Here is a 14,935-nt window from a genome sequence, read left to right on the forward strand (position 1 = left end):
TCCGATGCGTGAGCCGGGGAAGCGACGAGCTGCCGGCTGTCCAGCTGCGTGGCGCCGGGTGGGCCGGGAGACAGCAGGGGAGCGGTTTCACAGGCCGCCACCGAGGGTTGCGATGGTGGTGTTGGGCCGTGGCCGCGGGTGGCCGCCGTGGCCGCGGGTGGCCGCCGTGGCCGCAGCGCCGGCCGTTAGCGCGGCCCGCGCGCCATCTCCCGCCCGCCGCCGAGGCGTGTGAGGTACGGGGACGCGCGCGAACCCTAGGCGGCGGCGCCAAACGCCAACGGCTCCGCCCCCTTCCTCGCGACCCCCCCTCCGCCTCCACACGCGCCCAGCCACCCCACCCGCCGCACTTGGGCGGGGCTCCTGGGAGCTGCCAATCCCCGGCCTCTTCGTCCTAAAGAGCGGCAGAGGCGGCAGCCAATAGGCGGGTGGGTACTGTCTGCGTAACGGCCAACGGGAACGGCTCTTTGAGGACCGCTTGTCCGAGCCCCTCAGAGCGGCGGGGGACGGCGTGGGCAGTGGGGCAGCGAGGAGCGGCCAGGGGTGCCGCCCGCAGCAGGTAGTGGCCACCTGAGCTGCGGCGGGGAGCCGGGGGGAGGCCAGGGAGGACTGCGGACTGAGCGGGTCCATCCCCTCCTGTGAGGTGGGCGCGGAGGGAGCCGGCCGGCGGCGCGCGTTTCCGGGAGGCTGCCGGGGAGGGCGGGCGGTGGGGAGCTCTGAGGTGCGTCGTGGTGGCGGGCAGGCGGCCAGGCCGGAGGCGCGTTGCGGGCAGAGGAGCTCTCGGTTGCCAGGATCGATGCTTAGAAAAAAGGTGGGGAACCCTTTCGGCCAGGCTGAAAGCCACGGGGTCCGCGGCGGCCCCCTCCACCTGCCGCTGGGCCCGGAGCCGGAGGGTACCACCTATCTCCCCCTCCTCTCCCTCGCTCTCCCGCCCGTCGCTGCATGGGCCTCTTGTGAACAGCAGTGCGCCGACTCTTCCTGCCAAGCAGCTCCTGCTTCCCCCAGCTCCGGCCGTACCGCCACGGTAGTTCCTTTTTCTCAGAGCCCGTGTAATTGCGGCTAGTGCAAAGAATAGACTTACAGGAAGAGGCCACGAGTTTCTCCCCCGCTTAGAAGAATGTATGGGGAAGACAACCGAAACGGCCCGTTTCTTCAAACAGGAGTCTCAGTTCAGTGGGTATATGCGCCAAGGAATAGTAGATGGAGAGCTGTGATAGCTCTTAGGGTGTGCAGCAGCCCCTGACTGTGGGTAGAGGCGTGGAGTCCTTGTGGGGCAGGAGCTGCGTGGGTCTACAGAAGGACTGTCTTGAGTGAAGTTTGAAGTCTGCCTAATGGCAGATACGCTGGTAGCAAACTTGTAATTGAAACCAGCTTGAATCCCTTGGAAATAGAAACCTTTAATTTAATTTAACCTACCTAAAAGCCTTAGCAACTAAACGTTTTTGATATTTTAATAACTGTTTCAATAATAATTAAACCAGAAGTGGAGCATGTAGGAGTTTTACTATCCATGACATGCATTTGTATTGTAGTAGATAGAATTTCTTGACCCCCAGCTTCCCCAGTTTGTGTATCACATCTGTGCTTCATAACCATTATTTCAGCAATTAGGAGATTATGTATTAGCTATACATGTCTAGGATCTTTACTCTTCAGCTTTCTACCCTGTTTTTATACCCTGCCCTCAAATATAGATGCCTTAAAAATCAGGCATTTCCCCACCCAAAACCTCCCACAAGTCTATATGAAAGACTGACTTTGCAGGTTTGATGTTGGTTGGTTTTTTTCTCCTAGCTATTGCAGAACTACAAAATAATATGTAAATCTAGATCTGTATCTTCTTACTGCAAGTACTTAGTCTTTATTTATTTACCTTATGCCGGACTGCAGATCTAATGAAGCTTTACTAGAGACAGTTTTAACAGTAGAAGCGCAGTGGGGCAGTTGTTTTCCATTAAGTGTGACTGTCTAATGTAGAGGGATGTTTTGGACATGATAAATATTTTTTCTTCTATAGCTAGAAAAAAACCTCGACCTATACACATCTTAATCATCCTAAGCAGCTGACACTTGCCAGTAAAAAGTTAGCATTGAAGCAAAACTGTAACTTTTGTAGTAGCAAAGGATTTATCCTCATTTGATATTTAGTGTTCCTTACTTTAAAAATGCACAGGCTACCTACTAGCCAGATGTGAGCAGAGAGTATCACTGTCCGTTTTACACTGCAGCTCCTGACTCTGCCGTGATTCTGCTTAAGAGAGTCATCTTTGAAAGCTGGAGTAATAGATGTCTTGAAATACCTGTACTAACATTTCTTCTGTGAATGGAAAATCAGTCCATCCATAGAACCTTAGCTCCTGAGAGGCCAAACTGATTCTCCTCCTGACTACTATACACAAAGGGACCTTTGTCACCTTCCTGTTTCTGAGTTCTAGCTCTTGTAGGAACTCATGGTTCCTCACAAGCACTGTGCTTCCACTGCTTGGAAGGGATGTATAACAAACTAAAATGGTTATACAGCAATTTAGAAAGATTAAGCAAGTGCCAGAGAATGTACTAGGTGTCATTGAAGACATGGCTGTATCATTGCAGTGACTCCACGTTTGGTTAGCTTCTCCAGCCAGAAATTGTGTTTGTGTTTTGTGTATGTGTTTTGAGTTTCTTGTCACACAATATTCAGTGTTTGAGGAGTGTCTGTGTTCAGTACAGTATGCCTGTTACTTATCTGCAGGAAGCAGAGCTGCTGGGTAACCTAAAGCAAACAAACAAAAACTTCAGAAAAGGAACCGATATAATCAAAACTTGTGCTTGGTTAGTTGGTACCTTGTCTGTAGGTGGAGGACTTACCTCATGTAATCCTTTAATGGTTAGACTTTGTTAGTACCTTTATGTACGTCCATGGTATTTCTCCCAGTTGCTAATTCTGAGCCTTGCAGTAATACAGTCCTCCAGCTATGCTTTATTTAGCCTCAGCACTTCTAAAGTTTGGAAGCTGCAAACAGTCCTTACAAATACTGTCTCTCTGAATAGACTAGATATTCCTATTTGCTTTTTTTCTTCCGAGTGTCTCCAACCCAGGGTTTATAGTGGGACCCTTTTTATAAAACTGTTCTTCTTTGGAAAGCTTTTTCCAAACTTTTCTCGAAGAAGGTGTGACCGTATTAGACTACTTTCTTCCTTTGGGTGTGATTAGATGGACTGTGCTTAGTAGATCTTGCTAAGCTGCCATTTGGTGTTGGTAGCTACATATTCACTACATCACGCCAACCTTTACATGTCATTGTTCAGCTTGATGTTTGTAAATTTGTAGGGCTTCTTGTGCAGTAGGTATAATTGATAGATTCAGATAACACATGCATTAGTGTAAACAGACCTTAAGGTTGGAGCCCTTAGTATCTATGTGATCAGTATGTAGCGGAATAAACCTCTATTCTTCTGAGAAGAGAGAGGTTTCATGCATCCTGTTCAATTAGTGTTCACTTGTATTTGTCCTTTTGTAGGACAAGTAGGCAATCTGTTAGTAGGACTTGCTTTAACTGTGTGTGTTTAAGCTATTTTTAAAGATAAGGAAGTTGTGAAAATGGGCTTTTATTTTTTTGACAGGGTTTTGTTCTACATGTATTGGAAAGAAGGAAAGGTATACTTGTGTGTGGTTTTTGTTTTTTAGTTGTTTTTTTAAAGAAGGTGATTAGGCTTCAAATGCAACTTGATAGAGCAGTTGTCAGGTAAATCAGATATTTTCAGGTTTCAGAAGAATTAGTGGGAATTTCTGCAGGAACGTAATAGGAGAGGAAATACCTTTATTGATTTGCATTGGAAAGCCATTGAATTGCACCATGTTAATATGTTGTATTGTTTGACTGCGGTTTCGGATGAAGAATTTTGAAATGGCTCACCTAAACATTAAGAAATTAGGTTCTTGTTATAGTTATGGAGGACTTGACTGTAGGACTTTAACAAAGGGGTTTAAAATCTTAGCTCTTTCTACAGCTTTTCAACAATCAGCTCACCAGCTGTGAGTATACTTACTATGGGTGTCCTTTACTACAGAGGCACTAGAAGTTGGGATTTGGTGAAGCATGATCAAGAGTATTTGAGGTTTTTCCTATGGACATATAGTTAGTGAATAGTATTAAACATTCACATATATCTGTCAAATAATGCATTATTTTTTGATGGTTATTTTTTTTCCCCCTGTAAATCTTCCTTAAACTATCTGAAACTCTTCAGTTGAGAGGAGGTGAGAGGATCAGCAAGGTTGATAATTTCAGGTTTTTATTTATTATGTTTTTTTCAATTGTAAAAGGTATGGGAAAGTATGGAAGGGATCTGGAGGTGTTGATTCTTAGGACTTCAAATTCTTTGTGTAATGTCTGCTGTTAAGTAAGACTGAAGCCTTCTAGCTCCATAATAATTTAAAACAAGGGAGGAATAAGAGTTGTGGGTTTTTTGTTCTTGATGAAGTATTCTGGTTGTAAATGCTTTGTTAACAAACTTAATCATATATGCCAAGGCAATTCTAGTAAAAGACTAGCTCAGCTTATCTTGTCCTTCTGATGTTTTGAACAGAGTGTAATTGCAAGTATGCTTTTTGGATAGTTACCTTTGTCCTGTCTGATCAATATGAGGAATGGGAATCTGGGCTTTAACTACCTGGATTTGTCTCTTAACGGTGACACTAGACAAACTGATGAGCTGCTCGGGTGTTGTTTGTTTTCCCCCTCCCGCCCCTTTCCCTCTACGTGGTTTTTGGCTTTCTCCTCCCAGCAAAATTATGGTATCGCAGTAACAACTGGAGCAGTAATCCTCCTGCTTCTGCTGAGGCTTTTCCTAGTGATAACCTGAACTGGGTATCAACATACGTGTATGAAGGCTAAATTGATGCCTCTGGCTTATTTTCTTAATGCAATGAATAAGAATTGAGTGATCTTGTAGCTTTAGTAGTTTATGTAGTAGTCAACTGTGAGTGTTGCTCTGTTTGTTATGTTAGGTAGGTTCTTCACACAGGTTTTGTTCTCCTTTCAGGGTTAACTGAAGAGTCATGATTTATGCAACTACCTTGATAAACACTGAGGCTTTATCTTGTAGTCCTTTCATAACCAAAAGCACAAGTAAGATTTCTAATGCCGATTTCTAATTAACTTACATAAAATGATCTGGAACTATGATCCTGTTGAGCAAATCTTGAACCTGCCTGCCTCTTGTTTTCTTAAATCTTGTTTGCAAAATCTCTGGATATAAGTGTTAAACATGTTTCCACATGAACTGGAGATGGAGTATAGTAAACGCTTTTGTGTGGTATGTGCTTTACTGTCATAACTTAATTTCTGAACTGATATGTGCTTTCTGTGCATTTGGAGAAATAAGATTAATTCTATCAAAAGAGGTTCCCCTTTAACACGCACTTGAAGACTAAGCCCAAACAGTAACCAAATCAGAAAAACATCAATTTACAGCATAATAGGGGGATAGTAAAATCCTTTTACTTTGTTTTAATTAATTTTCAGAGGAGGGACTTGCTATAAGATAAATGTAATTACAGCAAGTCAAGGGACCACTCCAGTACTTTGACTCAAACAAAATTACTCAAAAGTAATTTCAAAGTCATCTGGTAGAGAATGCCTCTGAATAAGAGCATAAGTGAATGGAAATTTGTAGTAAAATCAGAATTTTGGCTGACAGAAGGTTTGTGAATGTGTGCATAAGAAGTATCTGTGTAACCTCATGCATCGAATACTTCTAATGACAAAGTTTTGCTGAGATCAAGTCGGCAGTGGCACACATTGAGGTCACGTTCCCCTCAGGAAGACTAAAGGATTCGAAGAGGTTAAAGACCTCGTGATTTCAGGCACGGCCCTGACTTCAAATTATCTTGTTTTCACAAGGGTGTTTTCAAATGGCAAATGAAATAGTTTCTGGGTTGGGCTGAATTCTGCTAATAAATTAATGAGTAGTCATGGGTTAGTTGGTCCAAATTCACTGTCTTCCAAAAGTAGCTGAGTAAATGCTGTGCTTGTTTTTTGGCATTTTTGTCTTAAAGGAGGTTACAGAACTACTTCAGTGTCTGGCATCAATCTCGATCTTGGTATCAGAATGCTGTAGTGCTGTTAAATAGTTCATACGCAGTATTACTTAAGTCTCGCCTAATTCAATTCAGTAATGCTCCTTACCTTGAATGTATATGCTGCCAGAGGTAGTATTATATCCAGGAGGAATGTAGCTTGAGGAGCATACAGTCCAGGAAAAAACTTTCAGTATCTAGCATATTTCTGTGGTTAAGAATAGTGAGGAGCAGAATTGTTTCTTTAAAAGCAAGTCTACTTTATTTGTGGACGTAAGGCTGTCTATACATTTACTTATGTAAACTTTGATGTCACTGTATTAGTTACTCTAACTGGTATGGTGTCTCAATAGATAAATGACTTAAAGTGGATGTTGTGGTTTTGGCCGACTTTACCAAAACCAGACCGACAGATGGCCCTTCCCCCCCCAAAAAAGAGGAGAGAGGAGGAGAAAGAGATAAGGAGATTCAGAAGTTTAGAATGAACTAAACTACTTTAATGAAGAATTAATATTAAAATAAAAATAAAGAAGAAAATAATGAAATAGATACAATATATACAAAACCGTATCAAGCTCCCAGGATGACAGTCATGTCACGGCAGGCACTGGGGAAGTCCCAGACTGGACTCGGCAACGAATGGGAACTGGATTCCAGCTCTGGAGTCAGGAACACACAGATCGGGATCAAAGGCAGATGAACAGACAGAGTCCTCTCTGGACGTTGGCCATCGCAGGAAGGGGGTTGACCCTTTGATCCCTCAGCCTTTATACTGAGCATGGGGCAGATGGGATGGAATACCCCAGTTGGTCAGGTTTGGGTCACCTCTCCTGTCCACTTCTCCCCATTGATGTGACCTCTTTACGTTTTTTCCGTTTCCGACCCTCTAAGGGGGCAAATAATGAAATTGGCTGACCTTGGTTGTTATGGCAAGAAGTATAAGCAAGGGCCTCCTTGCATACCATTCCTTGGCATGGAGCACAAACATTGGTCTTACCATTCTGAGAACGAGCAGTTTTCTCCACAATATGCTGTTAATTTCAGAGAGTTAGAGGAGGCCTAGCTAGGATGTAAAGTTACAAGACAGAAAATTGGTTCGGTTTTACTTCAAACCGGGACAGTGGACAAATCTCTTTGGTAGTAGATTAGTCTCTTAACGTCTTAAAGAGTGAAGAATATAACTAGTTTGAAATGTCTATTGTTATTTTTCAGAAATTCTCTAGTATACTGAGTGTCAGCCGCAAGTTTGCCATAGTCCACATACAGCTGTGGGTCTTCTGGGGGAATTTACACTGCAGCTGTGATGACATAGGCATAATCTTTCAGATTGATTTAGTTTTGTTGTGTTTCACTTGTTTGTAGAGATCGTCAGTAAAGGCATGTAGGTATACACTGCAGCTATTTGTCTGGAAAGCGTGTAGTGAGACACTTACTATCCGGCATACTACCAGGTGTAAGCCAAAGACCGGCTAGCTAATAATAAATTAGTGGACCCATTTTGATAGTTCTTCAAAACTTAGTTGCTCTAATTAGCTTCCAAATCTGGCAATGTCTTTTCTAGCTCCTGGAGATGTGTTAAATTGTCTTGGCAGGTTTATCCTGCAGGGGCCTGTGGCTTGCAGCTAGTAAAGGAAATGACCTTGCAGAGAGTAGATAAGAACGTTGATGAAGTCTAAACCACAGACTTGTCATTCTCCTAGCTGTGGGAAGAATCCTAAATCTTCCAGGTGATTGTGAAGTTTGGAATAGTTATGCTTTAAGGATATCTTACACCAAAAGCTTTTTATAACAGGAAATATTCTGTTCTATCATTTCAGTCTCTACTAATCTTCTAAAATAGTATCTTTCACAGATAAGGTTTCTCAATGGATATAACCTTGGACCGTGAGGACAAACAAACTACCATGCTTTGGTGACACGCTAGATAGGTATTGTCCAAATAGGGCAGATCATTGACCCTTGTGGTGGTTGAAAATGTGGACATTCTGCTGATAGCATTCATTGATTTACTTTTTGTGGCAATAAGGCACCAAATAAAATGAGACGTGGTATCATGATATGACCCAGGCTTGTCTTCCTGGCAGTAACCTTGTTTAGATGAGTTAAATATTACTTCCTTTGTTAGCTGAATCTCTCTGATTTTTCCAGTTCCTAGGTTTATTTTTTTTTTTGGCTCGCTATAGTGTCCTTGCAGTGTGGCAATTAAAGCTCTATATGAGGGACTTCTGTCATTATTTTTGTCTGGTGTGGATGCATGTGTGTATGGTGTTTAAAAATACTTGGTGCATTTAGATTTGATGACTAGATGGAATTGATTTCTTGAATATACATTCAAAAAATGTTTCTTCCACTTCTTAGGCTTTTTTCTATTGTACTGCTGCTAGTACTAGGTTCAAGTTGTTGGAGGGAAAGGGGAAATTAGTTTGTCAGGCTGTATTTTTGTGGGACTTTGTGACTAGTTGCTGATGCACGAGAGGTTGGGAAATATGTGTTTTCTGTTTCCTGTGAGTGATAATCTCAATATGATTGAATTTGGAGAGAGTGTGGTGTTGACCTAGTGTTTGCCAGTGATAAACTAGAAAACAGACCATTTAATCTCTAACAAGGACATACATGCACGCTCTTTATAGTTGCTGGATTTAGCTTTTAAACGTTCAGTGGAACTGCAGCAGGTTTTCCTAGTGCTTGAAAAGCAGATCTTTTAACCATCTTGATCTGTGTTTGGACAAATCTGAGAATTTATTTTTTCCTGTTAAAAACAGAATTGTCCTTGTTTTGAGAGTCAGAGACCTCTGTTTGAAGCAATGAGTTAAATATCGCTGTGGTGGCTGTGAAAGCAAACAGAGTTGCTGTTGTTTGCTCCATAATAGCACTTGCTTAGCCTTGGACACTAGCTTTTTTTTACAAGATGGGGAATGTTGGCTAGGATCCTGGAGTGTGGGTTTGGGTTTTTTTTGTTTGTTTGTTTTTTCACTGAAGTTGTTTAGGAGCTCTTGATTTATCAAGGGACAGCACCCTTCAAATAAGCAGTATCTTCAAAGCATTGCTGTTGGTTGAGCCCTGAACCTGTGAATTTAGAAGTATCCTAGCATCAGTTTCCTGGTAGCAGCTTAACAGACACTTCCTCTACCAAAGGCTGTTTATCCCTGCAAGTCACCTGGTAATTTTGATCATCCCGGTTCTAGAGCAAGAATCCTTTACACAGCTCTTATTAATACTTCCAGCTGTCAGTTTTCTTTTTTTTTTCTTGACTGTTATTAGCTCAAAAAAACAGCTACAATACAGGGATTCAAGTATTCCAAAGTGTGCATTAGATGATTTTGTGTTTGATAGGAGTTACCTAGCTGCACATTTGAAGAGGTAGCTGTTAAAACGTCATTGGAAAATTGGTGAAAATACGTATGGCTGGTTAGGAGTTACCTAGCTGCACATTTGAAGAGGTAGCTGCTAACAAGTCATTGGAAGATTGGTGAAAATGTGTATTGCTGGTTAATAGCAGCTATTGCAAACAACGCAACAAGTTCCACTCTAAAACTGGATAATTGCTGGCACTTAAATATCAACCTTAAAACACAGAATTTGATTTGGCTATGTTGTCTTGTAAGGTAGCTATTTTTTTCTGGACCTAACCCAGCCTGTTATGCATTAGAGGTCAAACTAAATTTCCACTGGGAACTACATCTATTTCTTAACTGTGTTTTTTGTTGTTGTTGTTTGGTTGTTTTTTTTAAACACAGTTATGATGTAGTTCTTCAGTACTGCTGCAATAAAGAACTTCAAAAGGTAACACAGGTATTATGTTATACCTGTGTGATAAGTCCCTTCTGACCTTGAAATTAGGAGTTGCCAGCTATGCTGTACTACCTGGCATGTGGAGATGCATTCTCAGAGAAGGCAGGGAAAAGTAGGTGGAGAATGGGAACATTCTTTCCTTTTCCTGCAGTTGAGATAGCCTTTCTTTCTGGTAGGTCAAACATAGGCTGCTGATTTCAGACTTTATTCGTTCACACCTAAATTCTATACGTGGTTTTTTTTTTTTACCCTCAATTCAAATTTGGTGCTTCTAGGCAGTTCCTTCACAATCCCAGTATTTATTGCTGTAACTTTGGTAGCAACATATACTTCTGTAAATGTCACAAATTCTGTTTTCTAGCTGGAATCTTCTAGAGGGATGGAAGTAGAAGACAAACTTAATGTGGAAAATTGTTATGAATAAAGTTTACCAGAGGCTGGTTGTCAGAGAGCAGGGTAAAGGGAAATGGTGTTGAGAGTTTCTCACAGGAAACATTTCTGTTAATCCTTCTGGAAAAAAAGAAGTTATCCTGCATAGACTGCAGACATATAGGTGTTGCTGCCTCTCAGTTGTGAATGTGAGTAGTTATGTATGTTCATGTTTGTTTTGTGCTGTTTGTTTGTTTTTAACTGAAACCATTTCATCATTATACTTTAATCGTAGCTTTGGATCTGGATATTTTGTACATCTGATATTCTGTGTTTCAGGAGAATAATATAATTATATTTTATCTGATACCAACCTCATAGTCAAAGGAGTATGGTCAGAAAAAACTGCGGCAGGAAACTTTCTGATCTATTCTGGCTTCTAGTTTGTTTTTTTTTTTATGACCCTAAATATTACCAGATTTTTCAGTTAGCTAAAAAGCTGGACCATAGCAACACAGATACTTCCACTGGCAGCATAACTTTATTCATTGCTCTAGCTTTTAGAGAGGCATGTTGTACTGTAGCCCATGTACTGGGTGTTGTAGCAAGATTGCTGTGTTTATATAGTCAAAGACTGACTCTGTCCACATGAAGAGGTTTGCGGACTGAGGATACAGCATTATATGTTGTAGACATGCATTCCAAAATACTTTTCAGGCAGAAAGTGCAAAATAAGCCTATAGTTGTTCACTCCTAACGTACAAAATTTTGTGTGTATTTCCTGCTGTGTTCCTGCTTGCAGTAGCTTGCTGTTTCAAAAGAACTAAGCATGTTTAGAAGTTGTCTTCCTTTATTCTTGGGTAGTAGGTAAAGGAAGGCTCTCATCCTGTTCAGGTATTCAGGGTTGTTAATTCTTCCTTAAGAAACACTCCATCTGTGTTTAAGGAAACTAATTTTTGGGTTGTTTTTTTGTTGTTGTTGCGTGGCTTTTATTTTTAGTATCATGGTCTTACAGAATCTGTCCCTTTTGGTTGTTTTGGGTCATAATGGTTTGTGTGTGGATCTGCTAAAGGAGAATATAACTATGCTTTCAGTACATTAGCTTATTACTTCTATAAGTCTAATTAGAAAGATTGGTAAAACATGCTGGAATCTTATCCATATGCTATAATCTTCTACAGTAGAAGTAAACCGTTTAAGTGTTATGGTAAAGATGCTGGTATATTGGTTTTAACAGAATGGTGTGAACTCTGTCCTGAGGCACAAGTGAGTTCTAAAGGTCATGGACCAAAGACCACATTAGTGTGAGAAACAGAAGTATATTTGTCCTTAGAAAGTCTTTTAGTTTCCAATATCTAGAATTCAGCATAATTTCCAAGTGGTTGATGAAGGGAGGGGAAAGAAATAATAATTGTCATAGTTAACTTACTGAAGAAAAACCTACAACACTTTTGAGCTTTGTGCTGGATTTGAGTAACAATCCCTTGCCCTTCATTTTATTAGGAGGTATATTTGGCGAACTCAAATCTTTAGTTTGTGTGAGAATTCTAATCACTTATTTGGGGGGGGAAAAACCCAATGGAGTTAATCGATGAAAAGGTTGGAAACCTACATAATTGGTGAAACTGTATGGGTTTTTTTGTAATCAGTATACCCATACTAAGCAACTAACTATACCTTCTCTGGCCTAGCACAATTTGTAGGAAGGCTCAGCCTAGCACTGACAGGGGACTTTGCTGACATAGGCAAAATACCAGGGCCATCAGTTGACAGATGCCTGGCTCCCTGTCTTCTGTCAATGTATTTGAAGTATCTACTTGTGATTATATTTTAATGATATGACCTTTAGTTTACATGGAACAGCCACTTAGAGTGGTAAAGGACTATGCACATAGAGGTAAAAATAGACTGAATTTGAGCTATTTTGCTAGGCTGAGTGTCTAATTCCTTAAGACCCTGTTAACAGGGGCACTTCACAAGAAGATCCGGGATGACTGTAGTGACCGTGTGGGACTCTCTTGGAATGTAGTGAAAAAAGACATCTTTAAGTACTGGTTGTAGGTGAAAAAAAAAAAAGGCTGTTAAGCATTTCTTTCAGGTGTGAGATTGAATGTTTGCATCTAGTCTGTTTATTTGTATCTTCTGCAAATCTGAACTCCTAGAAGTTGTTTAATATACTTTTGTTTTTAACTTTTGTTAAGGTCATAATGGTTTCCATCCCCGAATACTATGAAGGCAAGAACATCCTCCTGACAGGAGCTACAGGCTTCATGGGAAAAGTGCTTCTGGAAAAGCTGCTTAGATCTTGTCCTAAAGTGAAAGCAGTGTATGTATTGGTAAGACACAAAGTAGGGCAGACACCTGAAGCACGAATAGAAGAAATTACCAGCTGTAAGGTATGTGTCATATGCTCACAGAGTACATTTTTGTCCTTCTTTATAATGTTTCCATTTCATTTAGAGAACAAGTTTGGTTTATCTAAAGCAAAATACTATTGGTAAATGTTTTTTCATTGTAACAGAAACAAAATCCAAGACCTGGCAGAGCTTCTGTAGCTGGTTTTCAAGCTGTTAGTCTCTAGTAAAGCCAGTAGTGGAAAATTATCCTGTATTTAATTCAGAAGGAGGATTTTCAGCTGTAATGCAGAATTGAGAAGTAGAGCACTGGAGTTAAAACTTTTTAAGAGAATATATAATCAAGTGCAGGAGCCCATGTGGACTGAGAGATGTAAGATGGGATTGAGACCCTTCTGTAGATCTCAAGCAAGTCACTTTTTCTCCTTGTGCCTTATTTTTTTTTTCTGTAAGATAAGGCTTAGTTCTTCCTTTTTCTTGAATGTGCTGTTGGATTTACCAGTGAGCAAGAATATGTGATCTCAACAGGTTGTTTAAATACTTATGTTTGTAAACAGAACAGAAATTTTTGTCTTAATAGATTCTATTAAGAATTTCTGTTAGTTGTACATATTGCTATAGACCTGTGACAACAAAGGAAAGGCACTGAAATTCCTTGATGTGTAATTATCAAAGTGGCTATTTAAATTATTTTCTTTGCATGCTAGGTGGGATACTTTTCCTCCTAAAAACACTCGTTACCTTGATATTCTGGTGAGCTAGGCTGGACACTCTTACTATATGCAGAATGATCCATTAGTGTTACCCATCTCTCTACTAGAGAGTATCCCACTTATGATGAGAAGGATGAACAAGAAGGGGAGAGGTTTCTAGGATGAACTTTGCTAAAGCAGACTTGGTTTATTTCTATCCAGGTCTTTCCCTTATGGGACACAGGAGTTGGCAATTTAATTTTTCAGGCTTAGGAAATATGTTGATGCTATGTAGTCTCTACAAAATGTGTCCCTAGAAGGTGTTAAAAGGGAATCAATACAAAACTATGAAAGCATTTAGGCTAGGAGGGGTAAGTTGTTTAAAATAAGACAATGAATTGCTACAACTCTGACTAGTTAAGATTACCGCAGGCATGAGGATCCCTGTGTCCCTAGTAAATTATTTCCTGTAACCATGTCAAAACAGTAACTCATTGCTCAAAAGCATCTGCTTGTAGTCCCATGCAATGTCATAGAATGCAGCAGAATGAGTTGCAGTGGGGTTCCGTCTTAAAATCAAGTTGCAAATTCTGTCTACATAAACCCCTGAGTTTGTCACTCCCTGAAACAAGGGAAAGATCTGCAGACTAAACTGAGATGAGAACAGAAGAGCTTCTAGATCCCCTTTTTGCCTACACTATTACCCAAATAAGAAGTGGGGAATATTTGGGCAGCGAGGAGAGTAGCAGTAGTGTGGGCTGACTTAAACTTCAGTAAGACTTAAGACCCGGTATAGCTTTTGGGAAACTCATGTATTGTAAAAGGCTTTTAACTTTGAGTCCAAATTAGACTTCTGCTGAGATAACAACATCCTGGTAAGCAGAACTACTGCTTGAAGTAGTTCTGCATCTTAGTCCCTAGAGTAAGAACATAAATGGATGGTGTTTTACATCTGTGCAGAGGTGTAGATAGGGCCGGATGTTTGTTCTGTGTTCATCATGTGGTTCGACAAAGGAGATTGAAATTGTATTGTTTAACTGACATTAATGTAATCAAGATTCCTCCAAAAGACTATAAAAAAAATTTAGTAGGATCTGTTGTCTTAATGAGTCCATCCAAATTGTGAAAAATCACTGGTAGGGCCCTTACAACTGGACAACTTAAGTGTTCTACAGGTGCTTGGACATTCTGTTTCTTGAGGAGTTTAAAATCTGAACAGGTGGATGTGATAATTAAATTGGGCTGCAAATGGCCAAAAACTGTTGAGGTTTCTACTTCCTTTGGACTTCAGATATCTAATTCCTCTGTTAATTTGCCATGTGCCGTAGGTGTTTGTTCTTGCTGCCCTTTGTACTGGTGTCAGTGCTAGTATGAGATACATAGGAATAATGTATGGTTGTGGATGTAAAAAGGCTTAGAACAGAAACAGCGTACAAACTAAAAATACCTAACTGGTTCTTTAAGTGCTTATCGATGGGACCACTTTTCTATTGTAATGCATTCCACGCATTAATGTGGTTAAAAGGTAGCTGGTTCAGTTCCCTGGCAGCAGGTACCATCATTCCAACTAAAACCAGCAAGTTTATTTTCAAAATGATTAGAGGTTTCCTGCCCTAAGGTAAGCACTGTTTGCAGAGCAGAATTGCAGAGGCTTTAAATGCTGTCTTGGC

The 14,935-nt window shown here is 40.7% G+C and overlaps 1 protein-coding gene across 4 annotated transcripts in view; it reads left to right on the plus strand.

The window, feature by feature from the left end:
* Nucleotides 1-422: 422 nt before the first annotated feature.
* Nucleotides 423-14,935, plus strand: part of FAR1 (fatty acyl-CoA reductase 1) — a 40,652-nt gene continuing 26,139 nt past the window's right edge. The window contains exons 1-2 of one of the 4 annotated variants that reach the window (XM_074150011.1): nt 423-556; nt 12,421-12,615. In XM_074150011.1, coding sequence (XP_074006112.1) covers nt 12,427-12,615 — 189 coding nt within the window. In that variant the 5' untranslated portion in view covers nt 423-556; nt 12,421-12,426. Of the gene's footprint in view, nt 641-695; nt 809-12,420; nt 12,616-14,935 lie in introns of those variants that run through there. The other 3 variants (XM_074150012.1, XM_074150010.1, XM_074150009.1) reach the window with 3 other exon arrangements.

Source organism: Numenius arquata, chromosome 6, assembly GCF_964106895.1.
Source record: "Numenius arquata chromosome 6, bNumArq3.hap1.1, whole genome shotgun sequence".
Lineage (NCBI taxonomy): Eukaryota > Metazoa > Chordata > Aves > Charadriiformes > Scolopacidae > Numenius > Numenius arquata.